At 47.8% G+C, this 16,808-nt stretch overlaps 1 protein-coding gene across 1 annotated transcript; it reads right to left on the reverse strand.

Moving 5' to 3' along the window:
- Positions 1–33: 33 nt before the first annotated feature.
- Positions 34–15,149, reverse strand: CRLF2 (cytokine receptor like factor 2). Its single transcript, XM_027095495.1, has 8 exons — positions 15,101–15,149; positions 12,107–12,209; positions 9,899–10,062; positions 8,849–8,982; positions 6,765–6,927; positions 5,900–6,005; positions 3,502–3,586; positions 34–1,217 (listed from the first exon to the last, which is right to left on the reverse strand). Exons 1-8 carry the CDS (start codon positions 15,147–15,149, stop codon positions 951–953), a joined length of 1,071 nt encoding a protein of 356 aa, XP_026951296.1. The 3' UTR covers positions 34–950.
- Between the last annotated feature and the right edge of the window lie 1,659 nt (positions 15,150–16,808).

Raw genomic sequence — 16,808 nt, forward strand, 5'->3', positions numbered from 1 at the left:
ACACACACACACACACACACACACACACACACACACACACACACACAGACTCCAGGTATATCTGATCAAGTTTATTTACTGCACCCTGCAGAGAGAGACAAGATAAACTCCGTGCCAGCCTGAAAAAAAAAACCAAAGAAAAAAACAACTAGATCTCCATAATCTAGAAATCTAGACACATCCTGTACGTGAAGCTTGAGGGCATCAAACTAACATTGTCCACTATCTCCACACATATCAGCAAGATGTTTACATCTCACCGTAGTTCTCATGCCAACACTTTCTTTTCTTTTTATTTCAATATAAAAAACAATAATAATAATGCACACTCGGCGGGGAATGTCTCAGATGCCCATGCAGGGTTTTTACATTCAAATATCTCTTAGGAGTGATGTCCTCAGTGTGGACTCAGGAATTAAAACAGTCTGCTTAGTAAAATGCCTCAATGCTTGCAAAGAGGGTTTTTCGCTTTTGGATCAAGAGCTGGGTGGCTGGTTGTTGTTGGTAACGCAGAATTCCTTTTGTACCTGGGGGTGCCGTGCCTCACCTGCTGGGTACAGGTGCCGCGTAGCAAAAGATCTGAGGAGCCACTCAGGTGCGAGTAGTAATGGCGAAAGGGCAGGACTGGGTAGGCACGAGCGAAGGAAGGTGGGCTCAGGCCGCGGGCTGTCCTTCCTTACGATTTAAGTGAACCGTGACAACGTGCCAGGTGACAGCAAGAACAAGCCCAACCAACGGTCTGCCGCCTACAGGGAATCCACCTTCAAGCCCTTGGATATCGACATGCATGGGATGCATTGGTTGGACGGGTGGGATGTTGGGTGACCCCAGACACCAGCAGCCTCGGTTCTGGGGAGTTCCCTTCACAGCGGTTTTAGCCCCTGAGATGCTGTCCTGGGTCGTACAATGTCAACGTAGATTTTGATGTTGGCTTTTGAGTTTGCACCCCCTCAGAACATCACGTATGAGTTGTCACGCATCACAAACGTAACATCCCCAAGAGAGACCACCTCGCCGCCCTGGGGGGGCTGGCGAGGCAGCTGGCCGGGCTCCCCGGTGGCCTCTTCCTCCGCTGTCTGCCGGTACACAGGGCTCGTCACCGCTGTCTTGGGCATCTCGGCCAGCTGGACCACCACGGCCTCTTCCGGGAGAGACTCCCACTCCCCGTCTTCCATCTTATTCACATGAGCCACGTTCTGCGTGTCCTTGATCCACTCCTGCCAGGATGAAACACTGTGACTCAGGCTCCGTGCGGCAAACCCCTCCCCTCGGGGCCCGTGCATCCCCGGGACCCTGGCAGCCTCCCTCCGGAGGTGATGCCATCCCCAGCAGAACAAAAAAGCTCTCATGTTTAGTATCTTGGCATAGAGCTTGTGGTTTCAGACCCGCCTTTTTTTTTTTTTTTTTTTTTTTTTTGCGGTACGCGGGCTTCTCACTGCTGCGGCCTCTCCCGTTGCAGAGCACAGGCTCCGGACGCGCAGGCTCAGCGGCCATGGCTCACGGGCCCAGCCGCTCCGCGGCACGTGGGATCTTCCCGGACCGGGGCGCGGACCCGTGTCCCCTCCATCGGCAGGCGGACTCGCAACCACTGGGCCACCAGGGAAGCCCCAGACCTGCCTTTTGTCATCAGCCTCAAAGCGGCTGGCCTGTGGTCACTCCTCACACATGAGGACCGCCTGAGGGGCTTTTCCGGAACCCAAAACAGGAAACACAGATTCCTCCCCGCGCCCCCACCCCGCAGGTATGTTCTCTGAGATGGGAGTGACTTTTCAGAAGGAGGATTGTCCAGGGGGCCCAGATGCTGAATCCTAACAGGTGCCCTGGGATTTCCTGATGCTGGCTGGGAGCACATCTGGAATACGGTGCTCCAGGGGACTGTATTCCACCGGGTGACTCCTCTGTTCCCTATAACATCTCCCTTCCCCGGCCCAGCCTCCCCCATCTCCTTCTTCTAGCCCCAAGTATTGAAAAGCTTCAGATTTCCTGTCCTAAACTCTGCTGTAACCCCCTCTCTTCTCCCTTGAAAGGAACTGGGACACCCCTAAATATGCCGCTTTGGCACAAGGATTATTTTCAGTTGCAGGCAATGGAGAATGCACCGCTGCAGAGAGGATTCTCTGCTCTCGTTTATCCTCCCTAGAAGCAGGGCATAAATGTCCCTTTTGGCAAGGAAATGTACATTTGTAAACGGTCACCCTGACCCTTCCAACTCCAGAGACAACACTTAGCACCTGGGAGAACCTGAGTCCGCATAAAATCTTACTAAAGAACCCTTATGTCTCATGCATTTCCTAGTCACCTTCTCATATCTTGCCTGCCACCCCCAAGTCCCCAACCCCTTTTCTTTTACTTGGTGTCTCCTCCACACTCTATCACCCTTTGTTTTCACTTGTTTTCATGTGCATACAAAATAATCCTTTTCTCTTCTTAATGTTTTTTTTTTTTGTCCATTTAATTTGCAGGTATCAGGGACAGAACTTAACAGGATAGAGGCATGTTTTTGTGGGTTTTCTTTCCATTTCTTTCCCTCTCCTACACCTATAAATAGTTTTAAAATTCACCTTTTTGCTCCTCTGGAAGGTTAAATAGTGCATCCCTTCCAAAATAAAGATATGCCCCAGTGCTAACCCTCAGAACCTGGGAATGGGACTTTATTTGGAAATAGGGTCCTTGCAGATGTGATGAAGTGAAGGGTCTGAGATGAGGTCCTCCTGGAGGAGGGTGGCCCTACATCCCATGACAGGGTCCTTCTAAGAGACACAGAAGAGGAGAGACCCAGACACACAGGAGAAGTCCCGGGAAGACGGAGGCAGAGACGGGAGGGATGCAGCCACAAGCCCAGGGACGCCTGGAGCCCCCAGGAGCTGGAAGGGGCAGGAAGGACCCTCCCCTGGAGCCTCTGGAGGGAGCGCGGCCTTGGGACACCTTGACCTCACACGTCTGGTCTCCAGGATGGGGGAGGATGAATGTGTGATATTTTGAACCCCGCCGTTTGTGGCAGCCGCAGGGAACTGGCATAACTCTGATCCCGTGGTCCCGTAAAGTCTACGCCTGGGTGTCCACTGCTGGCAATCTCCTGGGGACGCGGTGCTGATTCCCTCCGTCTCATTCCTCCCAACTCCTTAAGCATTTGTCATGTGAATGAAACAACAACCATAAAGTTTGAAAAAGGAAGTGTAGGTTTTGTTGTCAGCTCTGCAGAGGGAACAGATTAAGAACACAACTTCCTGATAAGATCAGAAAGTGATTAGGCTGGAAAATCCCGTAGTGGGGGCCACTGATCTCCGGGGCTGATTTCAAGAGAAGCCACCCTCGGAGGCCCTTGGATCTGCTCTCTCTGACCCAAAGAGAAAAGAACGTGCTGCTGCTTTCAAATGCAGAAAGGCTCCCAGGCATTTAAAGAGGCTGCTGGAATAGAAGCGGGGTTTTACGTGGGCACAGGGGGGTAGCAGGACGGCACAAAGCAAGCCTGTTTCTCATGCCCAAGGACATGACGCTTACCTGGAAGTTACCTTGGTGAGACTCAAAGAGCCCCGAGAAGGTGAACCTGGGATCCGGCACGCTGGGCATGAGAACCTTCTTAACCCTGAAATGGACATGGAGAGTCTGGTCGGACAGGCTGGCGCCCCTGAGCAGGGCTGTGCACGTCCAGGCGGACAGACCCCACCCACCGCCCCGCCATGAGGGGCCCGGGATGGCTGCAGACTGTGACCCCAGAGGCTGCACACCTTGGCGGAACTGCGACCCCAATTTCAAAACATGTGCCCCGCTCCTACCCTCGCAGGTACCCTGCTCCCAGCATCCACGAGAAGCCCTCACCAGGAATGTGATATTAGGGGCGTGGAGCCCGTCTCTGCCAAAGAGCAATTCTTATTACCCAGGAATCACTACTTCTGTTGACACTGTGGACTGAATTGTGTCCCCACCTCCCCAAATTCATAACTTGAAACCCTAACCCCTCAATCTGACCGTATCTGGAGGTCGTACTTCTTAGGAGGTAATTAAGGTGAAATGAGGTCATAGACGTGGGGTATGAATGTGAACAGGATACACCACCCCAAGTTATGCCACTTGGGGATATTGTGTATCTGGAGGTGAAGGCACTTGAGAAACAGCAGAGGTAGGAGAAGCCCTCTGCCCTCCCCCACCCACCTAAAAGCAGACCACAAATGTCCCTCTTTACAAAAAAAAAAAAATTCCATTTGTAAAGGTGCCCCCCCCCTTTACCTGGAAATGGACGAGTCACATCACTGAGAGGCACCAAGATGCTTCCACACAGACAACGTTTATCTGCCTGTAGTTTCCCCCACACATTTCTTAGTCACCCTCCCACTATTTACCCACATCCAAACTCCCTTTTCATTTGTCTTCCTTTTCCACTTCTCCACAAATTATTACCTTTTGTTAAAATGGTACAGAAGCCCCTGAATTAACTGCCTTGTTAGGTGTTCACTTCCTTTCTACGAATCTCCACATGCTTAAGAACATTACATCAGTAAAGAAACATGCATTTTCTTACGTTACTCTGTCTTTGGTCAGTTTAATTCGCAGGCCCCCAGTTACAGAACCTAAGAGGTTTTCATCTAATAAGATGCTAACCCTGTGTGACTGGTGTCCTTAAAAGAAGAGGAGATTAGTACACAGATGCACACAGAGGGACAACCGTGTGAGGACACAGAGAGGAGAGGGCCGTCTACACACCCAGGAGAGAAGCCTCAGGAGGAACCAGCCCTGCCCGCACCTGGACCTCAGATTCAAGCCTCCAGTACTGGGAGAAATAAACGTCTGTTGTTTGAGCCCCCCCCCACCCCCGTCTGGGGTGCTTTGTTATGGCAACCCCAGGAAAATAATACAGTTGATTTCACCACTCGTCGTGAACAGGGACTTCCTTGAAGACAGGACAAGTGTTAGTTTTTTCCAAGAAGTGTACCCCTCAGATTCCCTCAGGGATGATTTCAGTTTTGTATTAAAAACATCAGACATGTCACCTGTCAACACGCTTATCTGATTGCTTCATCTACTCCCTTGCAGAGAACCATATTGCAGGCATCTGTTTGAGCTGGTCAAAGAGAGAAGAGCAGACTGAAGAAAAAATGGGGCGATTTGCAAGAATCAAGAGAAGCTGTATCCAACCATGACGGGACGTCCTTGAACTTGTCTAACTTAGCCTAGCTCAGACCCAGCCTGAGTTGTCCAGAATGGCGGTCCACGTTTCTCTATGCATCACTCCAGTCGTTGCTATGGAAACCTCATCCTAAGAAACAAAGATGGCACCCACGGCCCTGGGCATCAGTGCCTTCAAACATCATCAAGAAGTAAAAGGCCCGGGCACAAGTACGTTTAAAGGAAGATGGAAATAGCGGTTGTTAAATTATTGCACGGAAGGTTAATGGGGAGAAATATTTAATATCATATTTTTGAAATGCTTTCTATGGTCTCAAAGAATATTGTTTTGCTGTATCTGTAAATGGATTTACAAACCAGACAAGCTTTCTTCTTGTCCAGTTCTTCTCACCTCACTCACCAAATTGTCTCATTTAATAAATCTCAATAAAAATTAAAAGTGTTTTAAGTACCTGTCATTGTAACATGACAGGAGGACACAGCTCAATGGGGCGTGTGTTTGAAGCAAGGTAACGCTCTCATAGGAATGAGCATTCTTATATCCTACTGTCTCCAAGAGAATATTTGTCAATGAATTCTGCAGATATCTCTGCACCTTTGGCATTATTTCCCTCTCAATTTTCTTGTCATATACCACTGGCAAAGTGTGTATTATAGAGAAAGTGACATTCAGCTAAATAATCATATCAGACAATTCTTTTTTTCCCCCCCCAGTTCAGGGACATAGTGGAACCAAAGCCCATGTGTCTGAGGATTCTGTCAGGGTCATCCTTACCTCCGTAGTTTCCATAAAGGCAGAAGGAGAAGGGAGGCTATCAGGAAGGTGACCATGCCAGCAATTAAAATAAAATTTGGGAAAAGGCTCTTTTCCTGGCACAAATCTAAAGCAAAACAGAATGAGGGCTGTAAGTTACCAAGATAATTTCAACATAATACTAGGTCACACGCCAAACCTGCCACCCACATTGTTTTTTCCTTTATAAATGTCAGGGTCAGCAAATCTTGATTTTGGTGTGAAATATCCTGGAAAGAGAGATGGTGACACTGGACAGGCAAACATCAGGAAGGAGGGAGTGTAGATTTAACTCACTGCCAGGGGTATTTGAGGATATCAGGGCTTTCTTTGGTCTATCCATATCTATCATCTATCTACCTATCTGTCTATCATCTATCTATCTATCATCTATCATCTATCTATTTACCTACCTGCCTATCTACTTATCTATCTACGATATATATCTGTCTACTTACCTATCCATCTATCTAGCTATCTATCACCTATCATCCATCTATGTCTATCTATCTATATATGTCATCTATCTATCACCTATTTATATCTGTCATCTATCTATCATCATCTATCATCTATCAATCTATCCATCTATCACCTATTTATCTGTAGATCTCTCTATGCATCTGTACCTATATCCATGGAACCACATTCATAAATGACACATTATTCTTGCTATGAAATAAAAATGAAAATTAGTCCAATAATGATGGAATCTAGAAGAGGAATTCTTCCACCGTGACCTCTGGAGCAGGACTTGGGGTCATCCGTGTTTTCAGGTGCCCCATTCCACCCTCCCCCCAACGTAGGGTGCCGGACCATGTTGTGCAGCGATGCTGCGTGACATTACCTGTTAGCTTGCCCCTCTGCTGGCGTATCACCTCTGACCAGTCACTTGGGTATGTGTCAGAGCCGTAGCTGGACTCCAGCGTTTTCACTCTGGCCCGAAAGAAATAACACTTCTCATCATCCAAACTGTCGAGCGTGACATTGCAGGTTTTTGCCTCCTTGGACTAGAGGGAAAAACAGACACGATGACCCATGATTGACCCAGACTTTTTCATCTTCTACCAGGGATTCACACAAGATTCCTCCTTGCAGGATTTCCCTCTCTTGTTTCACTTCCTCTCTCTGCCCAGATATTTATCCTCCAAACAGCAGCAAAAACAAATGTGGCAGCACCTCTACACCTCCCTCCAAAAAGGAAAAAAATTCGTTATGACAAACAGGATGACAGACGCTTTTGAAGAATTACTAAGTTCTTTCTTTTAAAAAAAAGTAATTTTTTAAAATAGAAGTATAGTTGCTGTACAGTATTATATGTTACGGGTGTACAATATAGTGGTTCACAATTTTTAAGGGTTAGACTTCATTTACAGTTATTATAAAATATTGGCTATATTTCCCAAGTAACTTTTTTTATGAATATAAAAGTAATGTATGCTGTGGCTTCCCTGGTGGCACAGTGGTTAAGAATCCGCCTGCCAATGCAGGGGACATGGGTTCGAGCCCTGGTCTGGGAAGATCCCACATGCCACGGAGCAACTAAGCCCGTGCGCCACAGCTACTGAGCCTGCGCTCTAGAGCCCGCAAGCCACAACTACTGAGCCCGCGTGCCACAACTACTGAAACCCGTGCGCCTGGAGCCCGTGCTCCGCAACAAGAGAAGCCACCGCAATGAGAAGCCCGTGCACCGCAACAAAGAGTAGCCTCCGCTCGCCGCAACTAGAGAAACCCCGCACGCAGCAACAAAGACCCAACACAGCCCCAAAATAAATTAATTAATTAATTTAAAAAGAAAGAAAAGTAATGCATGCTTACATTTGAGACTTTAGAAAACACACACACACACACACACACACACACACATACACACACACAAAGGCAAAATAAGACACTTAAAACCCGTCTTTATCCTAGCTCCAAAATACAATCACCATTAACAATTAACAAATTGATATCATTTCTCTCCTTCCGGGGGTACGGTATTCATTGAACATAATATTTAATGCACGCATTGCTTCTTATGACTAAATATTCTTCAAAATACCTTTTGATGGCTCTTAAATATTTTATTATAAATGCACCATAATTTGTTTGACTATTCTCCTGCTGTATGCCACATAGGTGGTCCCTAAGTCCATGTATTTATTTTAGATAATGCTTCGATAGACGTCTTCGTGCATAGAGCCTCATCCACATTTTGAATTATTCCCTGAGGATTGATTTCTGCAAAGGGAATTAATTGATCACAACAAGGACAGAGGTCTTAAAGTTTCCTGGTGTTCAACATCATTAAAAATGATCACATTTTATGATCAGCTATTTAGGAGAACTCCAGTATCCCTCTATTTTTTTTTTAATTTTAATTTATTTATATTATTTATTTTTGGCTGTGTTGGGTCTTTGTTGCTACGCACGGGCTTCCTCTAGTTGCGGTGAGTGGGGGCTACTCTTTGTTGCAGTGGGCGGGCTTCTCATTGCGGTGGCTTCTCTTGTTGCGGAGCACGGGCTCTAGGCACGTGGGCTTCAGTAGATGCGGCACGTGGGCTCAGTAGTTGTGGCTCCCGGGCTTAGTTGCTCCATGGCACGTGGGATCTTCCCTGACCTGGGCTCCATCCCGTGTCCCCTGCATTGGCAGGCAGATTCTTAACCACTGCGCCACCAGGGAAGCCAAGTATCCCTCTATTTTAATGTGTATTTCTTTGATGAGCAGTGATTCTATTCTACTGATTCCAGCCATTTGTCCGTCTTCTCCCTTTTTGGATGAGTGCCCCCTGCTTCTGTCACATACGCCAGGCTCCACAATCACATGACCAAGTCCTTAAAATAAATCTCAATATCTTTGTCTCTGTGTCTCTCCATCTTTCTCCACCGTTCGCATCTTGGGGATACTTACGTACACCTGGCCTGAGAAGACGTCCCTGCCCTCACCTGCCACTCGGCGTCAAAGGTGCTCTTGTGCTGGATTTCATACACGAGACCTTTGTACCACAGGTCAGAGCAAGTCACTGTCACTGCTCCCTGATGCCACTGGAAGCTCAGATCACTCAGGGATCTGGGTTTCACTAAGAAGGAGAAATAGCACAATGACTAACACCTCTACCAAGATAAACATTCCACATCTCTGAAATTACAGTGGTAGCTGGGCTTAGATTCACTTTCCTCTGACTGTTCCAATCCTTCCTCTAATACCTTATGAGATGTGGGGTTTCCTTGTCTTTAGTACATTGACAATAGAACTTTTAGCCAGCTCTCCAAGGACCCTTAGGTGTCTCGTGGAAAGAGCGCTCTGAAATTGCTTGAAAAACTTTTCTGTATCTGTTATGGGATGAACTGTGTCCCACCAGAAAAAGACACTTTGAAGTCCTGGACCCTAGCACCTCAGAATCTTTGGAAAGAGGGTCATTACAGGTGTAATTGTTTAAGATAAGATGAGGTCATCCTGGAGTAGCGTGAGCCCTAATCCAGTATGACTGGCATCCTTATCAGAAGAGAAGAGACACAGACACAGAGGAGAAGCCACATGAAGACGGATGCAGAGACGGGAGGAGGCGGCCCCCAGCCCAGGGACGCCCCAGGTTACGAGCAGCTCCCAAGAATTGGGAGAGGCTTGCAGCAGATTCTCCCTCAGAACTTCCAGCAGGAACCAACCCCACCCACATCTCGACCAACCCCAGAAATGGAAGATAATGTTTACTTTAAGCAACCCAATTTCTGATCATTTTTTATGGCAGCCCGAGGAGACTTATACAATGTCTATGAGGGGTTGTTTTCAGGAGGGGGTCCATGGCTCTCATGGGATTCTGAGATGGACCTGTGACATCCCATCCCTCAAAACGGGGGGGGGGGGGGGGAAAGAAACTCTGCCTCACAGAAATCCAGACCAAAACATGAATCTTTGGAGAGAGGGTTTCACTACCTTTGTATGATGTATCCCAATCCAAAATGGACAGTCAACCCTCAAGGTACTAAAGCACGTACGGTAACTGCTGATCCACAGACTCTGGTTGAGAAGAGGGTGTGTTCCATTCCTGATGGAAATATATAGAACTTCATCTTTCTCTACTTCCAAGAGGCACCCGGCAGTGTAACCTTGTTGAAGGGTGTACTGGGAGCACGGTCTGTAGGCCTCGTTGCTGCTTAACCTGTGATTTAACAAGAGAAAAATTCAGCTATGTAGCATCTTAAAAATAACAACGTAAGGGCCGTTCCTGTGCTCCATGACTCTGTCACCGACTCAGATTGGGTACCACGCCACTCGCTTCAATGACTCCCTCCCCTTACAAAACTACAGCAAGACCTGTCGAAACAGAAAAGTACCCCTCTCTCAAATGTTTACCCCCCTTGAATGGATCTTGTAGGGCTCGAATTGTGGCCCTCCAAATGGCATGCCTACGTATCGATACCAACCCCGGAACCTGGGAACAGGACCTCATTAGGAAATAGGATCTTTGCAGATGTGATGAAGTGAGGGGTCTGAGATGAGGTCCTCCTGGAGGAGGGTGGCCCTACATCCCATGACAGGGTCCTTCCGAGACACAGAAGACGAGAGACCCAGACACAGAGGAGAAGCCCCGGGAAGACAGAGGCAGAGACGGGAGGGATGCGGCCACAAGCCCAGGGACACCTGGAGCCCCCAGAAGCTGGAAGAGGCGGGAAGGACCCTCCCCTGGAGCCTCTGGTGGGAGCGCAGCCCTGGGACACCTTGACCTCAGACGTCTGGTCTCCAGGATGGGGGAGGATGGATTTTCCTTGTTTTAAGCTGCCCAGTTTTGGGTACTTTGTTGCGGCCGCCCTAGGAAAGTAATTGACCTGCAGAGTAACCCAGCCCTTGACTCAAAGAGGCATTTTTATTTTCTATTGGAGTAGAGCTGATTAACAGTGTTGTGATAGCTTCAGGCGCACAGCAAAGTGAATCAGCCATGCATATACACGTATCCAGTCTCCCCTCCCATCCAGGCTGCCACATAACATTGAGCAGAGTTCCCTGTATTATACAGTAGGTCCTTGTTGGTTATCCTTTTTTTAAAAATAAAATTTATTTATTTACTTCTGGCTGCATTGGGTCTTTGTTGCTGCGCGTGGGCTTTTCTCTAGTTGCGGTGAGCGGGGGCTACTCTTCGTTGCGGTGCGCGGGCTTCTCATTGCAGTGGCTTCTCTTGTTGTGGAGCACGGGCTCTAGGCACGAGGGTTTCGGTAGTTGCAGCTCACGAGCTCAGTAATTGTGGCTCGCGGGCTCTAGAGTGCAGGCTCAGTAGTTGTGGCGCACGTGCTTAGTTGCTCCGGGGCATGTGGGATCTTCCTGGACCAGGGCTCAAACCCGTGTCCCCTGCATTGGCAGGCAGATTCTTAACCACTGCGCCACCAGGGAAGTCCCTGGTTATCCTTTTTAAATGTAGCAAACTCCCTAACTATGCCTTCCAGGAGACACTTTTAATAGGGATGTCCCAAGATTGGGTATATCTTTGAGGCTTCCCTGAAATATTAAGAAGAAGCCTATAGGACCCAGTGTGAGACCAGCTTATACTCCATCCTTAAGATCTCAAACCCAAGCAGTGACGAGACGAAGAAGTATCTCCTTTATGATTAAAGAAATGGATGCGGGACTTCCCTTGTGGTTAAGAATCTGCCTACCAATGCAGGGGACACGGGTTCGAGCCCTGGTCTGGGAAGATCCCACATGCCCCGGAGCAACTAAGCCCGTGCGCCACAACTACTGAGCCTGCGCTCTAGAGCCCGCAAACCACAACTACTGAAGCCCACATGCCTAGAGCCCGTGTTCCGCAACAAGAGAAGCCACCGCAATGAGAAGAAGCCCGCACACCACAACAAAGAGTAGCCCCTGCTCGCTGCAACTAGAGAAAGCCTGTGCGCAGCAAGGAAGACCCAACGCAGCCAAAAATAAATTAATTCATTCATTAAAAAAAAGAAAAAAGATATAATCAAATATCTATTTAAAAAAAAAAGAATCTAGGTGGTTTCGAGCATGAGTCAGTCATCACTGCGTTAGAAGGTCTGGGAGCTGTGGCTGCAGCTGTGGTGAGGCCTGAGAGCTAGAGGGCACACACATGCACACTTGCACCTTCTGATCCTTCACACGCTCGCGTCCTGGGCCTCCCAGCTGTTGACATCTTAGAAGAGGAACTATTTTAGCCATGGGCATGGTTTTCCCTTCCTCAGGGCACTTACTTTTGGAGGAATGTCAAATTAGTCCCAGGGTATTCACTTGCGTTCCATGTAACCTTCACAGTTTCGAAATTAAAGTTGATGATTTGAAGCTGCAATGTTTCTCCTGGGTAAAAAGACACACATAGAGTAGACTTCGAGGCGATGCTGGAAAGAGCTTGAAATTTGTAAAATGATGTCAGCACTCATGTTATAAGAAGATATAGTGCTTTTTAAAAAAATTGATGATATATTTTATTTAACCCTATATATCCAGAATATTATCATTTCAACATGATATCTATATCTATCTATCCATCTATCTACCTCTATTATCTATCTCTATTATCTATCTATGTATCTATCTATCATCATCATCATCTAGCTATTATTTATCTACTATCTATTTATGTATCTATCATCTATATCGTCTATCTACCTATCATCTATCTTGTCATCATCTGTTACCTATGTCATCTATCTGTAATTATCAACAAGATATTTTATATTCTTACTATGTGTCCAGAGTCTGTTATGTGTTTCATACTTATAATACAAGAATGATAGAGTGCTTTAAAGGGACAGAGAAAACCAAGATTCTCACAAACAAACCGGTCATGACTTATGTCAGTAAGAACTGCAGGATCTATGAAGGTCGGTGAGAAAACTCAATCACTTTGAGAGACAACAGTCAGTGCAAGATTACAGCGGACTTTCTTCTCTCGTTGGCAAGAGGTAATGATTACCGGTTAGTGTGAAGAGTAAACGGTGAGTGCCGACTGTGTGTCCAGAGGCACCATGTTTTGTGGGCACACAGAGAGGAACTGGACACTGTCCCCCATCCACCAAAGTCACTCTCTTACTCAGAACACCACACACGACGAGTCGAGGAAAAGCTCAAGGTCAAGTGAGTCCTTCAATGTTTGCTTCAGACGCTACTTAGGCTCCACACCTGTCAGAATGGCCATCATCAAAAAGACCACAAATAATAAATGTTGGCGAGGGTGTGGAGAAAAGGGAACCCTGGTACACTGTTGGTAGGGATGCAAATTGGTGCAGCCACTGTGGAAAACACTACGGCAGTTTCTCTAAAAGATAAAAATAGAGCTGCTGTAGAATCCAGCGATTCCACTCCTGGGCATTTATGGCAAAAAAACAAAAACTCTAATTTGAAAAGACACATGCGCGCCAATGTTCATAGCAGCACTACTTGCAATAGCCAAAACATGGAAGCAACTTAAATGTCCATCAACAGAGGAACGGATAAAGAAGATGTGGTACATGTGTACAATGGAATACCACTCAGCCATAAAAAAGAATGAAATCATGCCATTGGCAGCAACATGGATGGACCTAGAGATGATCATACTGAGCAGTGAAGTAAGTCAGACAAAGACAAATATCACATGATATCCCTTATATGTAGAATCTAAAATATACAAACTAGTGAATGTAACAAAACAGAAGCAGACTCACAGATACAAAAACAAACTAGCGGTTACAAGTGGGGAGAGGGAAGGGGGCAAGTGGCAAGATAGGGGTAGAGGATTAAGAGGTACAAACTATTACGTAGAAAATAAATAAGCTACAAGGATACAATGTATAACACAGGGGATATAGTCAATATTTCATAATAACTCTACATGGAGTATAATCTTTAAAAAATTGTGAATCCCTATGTTGTATACCTGAAACATATATAATATTATAAATCAACTATATCTCAATTTTAAAACTCATAATATATATTTTTTATAAATTTATTTATTTATTTGTTTTATTTATTTATTTATTTATTGGCTGCGTTGGGTCGTCATAACTGCACGCGGGCTTTCTCTAGTTGTGGCGAGTGGCGGCTACACTTGAAGCCAATACACGGGCTTCTCATTGTGGTGACTTCTCTTGCTGCGGAGCACGGGCTCTAGGGACACAGGCTTCAGTAGTTGTGGCACACGGGCTTAGTTGCTCCGCGGCATGTGGGATCTTCCTGGACCAGGGCTCGAATCCGTGTCCCCTGCACTGGCAGGTGGGTTCTTAACCACTGCGCCACCAGGGCAGTCCCAAAACTCTTTTTATATATATATATATATATATATATATATATATATTTTTATCTATATATTTATGTTTTTTTTTTTGCGGTACGCGGGCCTCTCACTGTTGTGGCCTCTCCCGTTACGGAGCACAGGCTCCGGACGCGCAGGCTCAGCGGCCGTGGCTCACGGGCCCAGCCGCTCCGCGGCCTGTGGGATCTTCCCGGACCGGGGCACGAACCCATGTCCCCTGCATCGGCAGGCGGACTCTCAACCACTGCGCCACCAGGGAAGCCCTCATAATATATTAAAAATAAATAAATAAATAAAATGTGTAAGTTTTTTCTTCATCCCTTTGAAATATAGGTAGAGACTTTTCGAAGTTAGTGAGCTTTAGCCAGATTTGGGACCTAGGCATAACTTTCTCAAGGGAGCCAACTCTTCGAAGAGCAAACATGAACGGTGTGGAGCCCCATTTCTGTGAGGGGCTAAGAGTCTGGCTCCAGGTCGTCAAAGCACCTTCAGTCAGAAAGACAGGAGTTAATTTTTCCCTTGGAGAAAGCCAATGATCTGACCCAGGTGGTCCCTCCACCTGGAAGGTGAGTTTAGGAAGAATTATGGTTACAAATGGTGCTGGGACGTCCTCCCTTTTGAGAACGCGGGTGCAGTGGCTGGTGTCCACCTTGCTCTAGAAGAGGGTTTGTGTCTTGTCAACCTCTTTCTCAAAAGGCATGTGCATCAGAGCGCAGTCTTGTTCAATGCTTGTTCAGTCATGAAATCGTGTCTCTCTTATCTCTACCTTGGTGGAGAAGAATTCTGGGTTGGCGAGAAATGCCAGTTTTGATTCTATTTCTCCGGTACCATCAGAAACACCTCCATCTCTCCAGAAATTACCGCCAACCTGGGCCATCGGTGGTTAACCATCCTGGTGGCACCATTGCCCCTGAGTGATACCATCTCATTCCTGTGATTTCACTGTTCCCACCTGAATGTCGGCTCCCGAACGGAAAGAGCTCAGGGCCAGCAGGACCCATTGTTGCTTAGAAAGTGTGTGCTGATTTTATGGGATATTATGAACTTATTCGGAAATTTTAAGAGATGAAGGTGTAAATGGCAAAGTGTACCAGGACAGCCCTGGTGACAAAGGTTGTCTGCACCAAGGCAAGGGTGGGGGTGGGGGGGTGTCTCTGGGTGTCGATTTCCTCGTGCTTCTTTTGACGCTGGTTCACAAGCGTTCACGAGGGTTAGGCGCGTTCGGGGCAAAGGCGCATTAGCACTAGCCCCAACAGAAACACCGTAGCCTTATGTGGAAATATGATCTGAATCCCCAATGGAGTCGTGAAGTCTGAATCTGTTGGTGCAAAATGGATCGACGGGGTGGAAATGGCCCCGGAGGGACCTCCCTGCGCAGCTCCGGGACCTCGGGTGGGATGGGGGGAGGCTTTCCTAAGACTGTGCCCAGTGGGACCGCAGGTGTTCACACACCTGTGATGACCTCGGGCAAAAGAAAAGCAGGCAAACCACAAAGCCCTTTCGTAAAGCAAGTTCTGCATTTTCCAGGAAGTTCCTACAAAGGCTCTGAGTGAGCCCGGCTCCACAGAGGGATGAGAAGCGCCTCGGGTGGGACCCTCTGTGCATCCACGACCTCAACCCCTCCTTCTGCCCACGGATGTGCTTCAAGTGGGTCAGAATCTAGAACTGGTCTAAAGGGCTCTTTCTTCACTCAAACTCCACGTGCGCAGTGGTGGCAGGTAGAGGGGGGCTGTCAGAAGGAAGCTATGGGTCTCAAGGGATCTGTGGCCCCAGGGAGCTCCGCTCGCAGCCAATCTCTCCTCCCTCTGCCTTCTGTCGCTGGCAGATGGAGTCGTCGATTCGGCCACGTGAAAACAGAGCACCGGGCATCGCACAGAGCTAGGGAATCATGTGGGTGCCAGCCCTGGGGACACCCCACATCCAGGCTCTCTCACCCTCCTCACTGTGTCCACTTGATACCCAGTTTGCAACCCCAGGGCTGCAGCAAAGAAGGCCCCTAGGGACCCTTCCAAACCAGGTAGGCGAGAGGCCAGCTCGGACGTGGACGGTCAAGCATGGGGTGATGCCTGGGGACAGTTCAGAAGCTACATGTCACGAACGTGCCACCACCTGCTCCCATCCGGGCCTCCCTTGAGCTGGAAAGCAAATCGAAGCTGTCTAGTGCAAGACGGGACCAGATACCTCCCGTCCGCCCCCTCCTGTTGCTGCCTTTTGACAAAGCTTGTAAGGTGATCATGCAGCCTGGAAACAATTCTCTGGAAAAGCCCCAGGAACCAGGCTCTGAGGACAGAGAGCAAAGGTGACGCTGATCATCGTTCTCAGAAGGCGCGGCCAGCCGTGGGATGGGATTCAAGGGTGACCCGCGGACAACGGGTGACTGGGGAGGCTCTTGTCTTTCTCGGGGGCACTGTGGCGGCATGATCTCACCACGGGAAGGGAAATATTAATTCAAACAAAAGCCTTTCACCTCTTTGGAGGCAGACAGAACAGCAAAGCAGCCCAGATTCTCAGTTCTGCAGACAAGAGCTCTTCTATTGATTCTTTTCCATTCAGACCTAATCCTGAGCTCAGTCAAGAGTGGGTCCTGGGGCTTCCCTGGTGGCTCAGTGGTTGAGATTCCGCCTGCCGATGCAGGGGACACGGGTTCGAGCCCTGGTCTG

The sequence above is a fragment of the Aethalodelphis obliquidens genome, unplaced genomic scaffold (genome assembly GCF_003676395.1).
Source record: "Aethalodelphis obliquidens isolate GAN/ISIS:26980383/991018 unplaced genomic scaffold, ASM367639v1 scaffold91, whole genome shotgun sequence".
NCBI classification, from domain to species: Eukaryota; Metazoa; Chordata; class Mammalia; order Artiodactyla; family Delphinidae; genus Aethalodelphis; species Aethalodelphis obliquidens.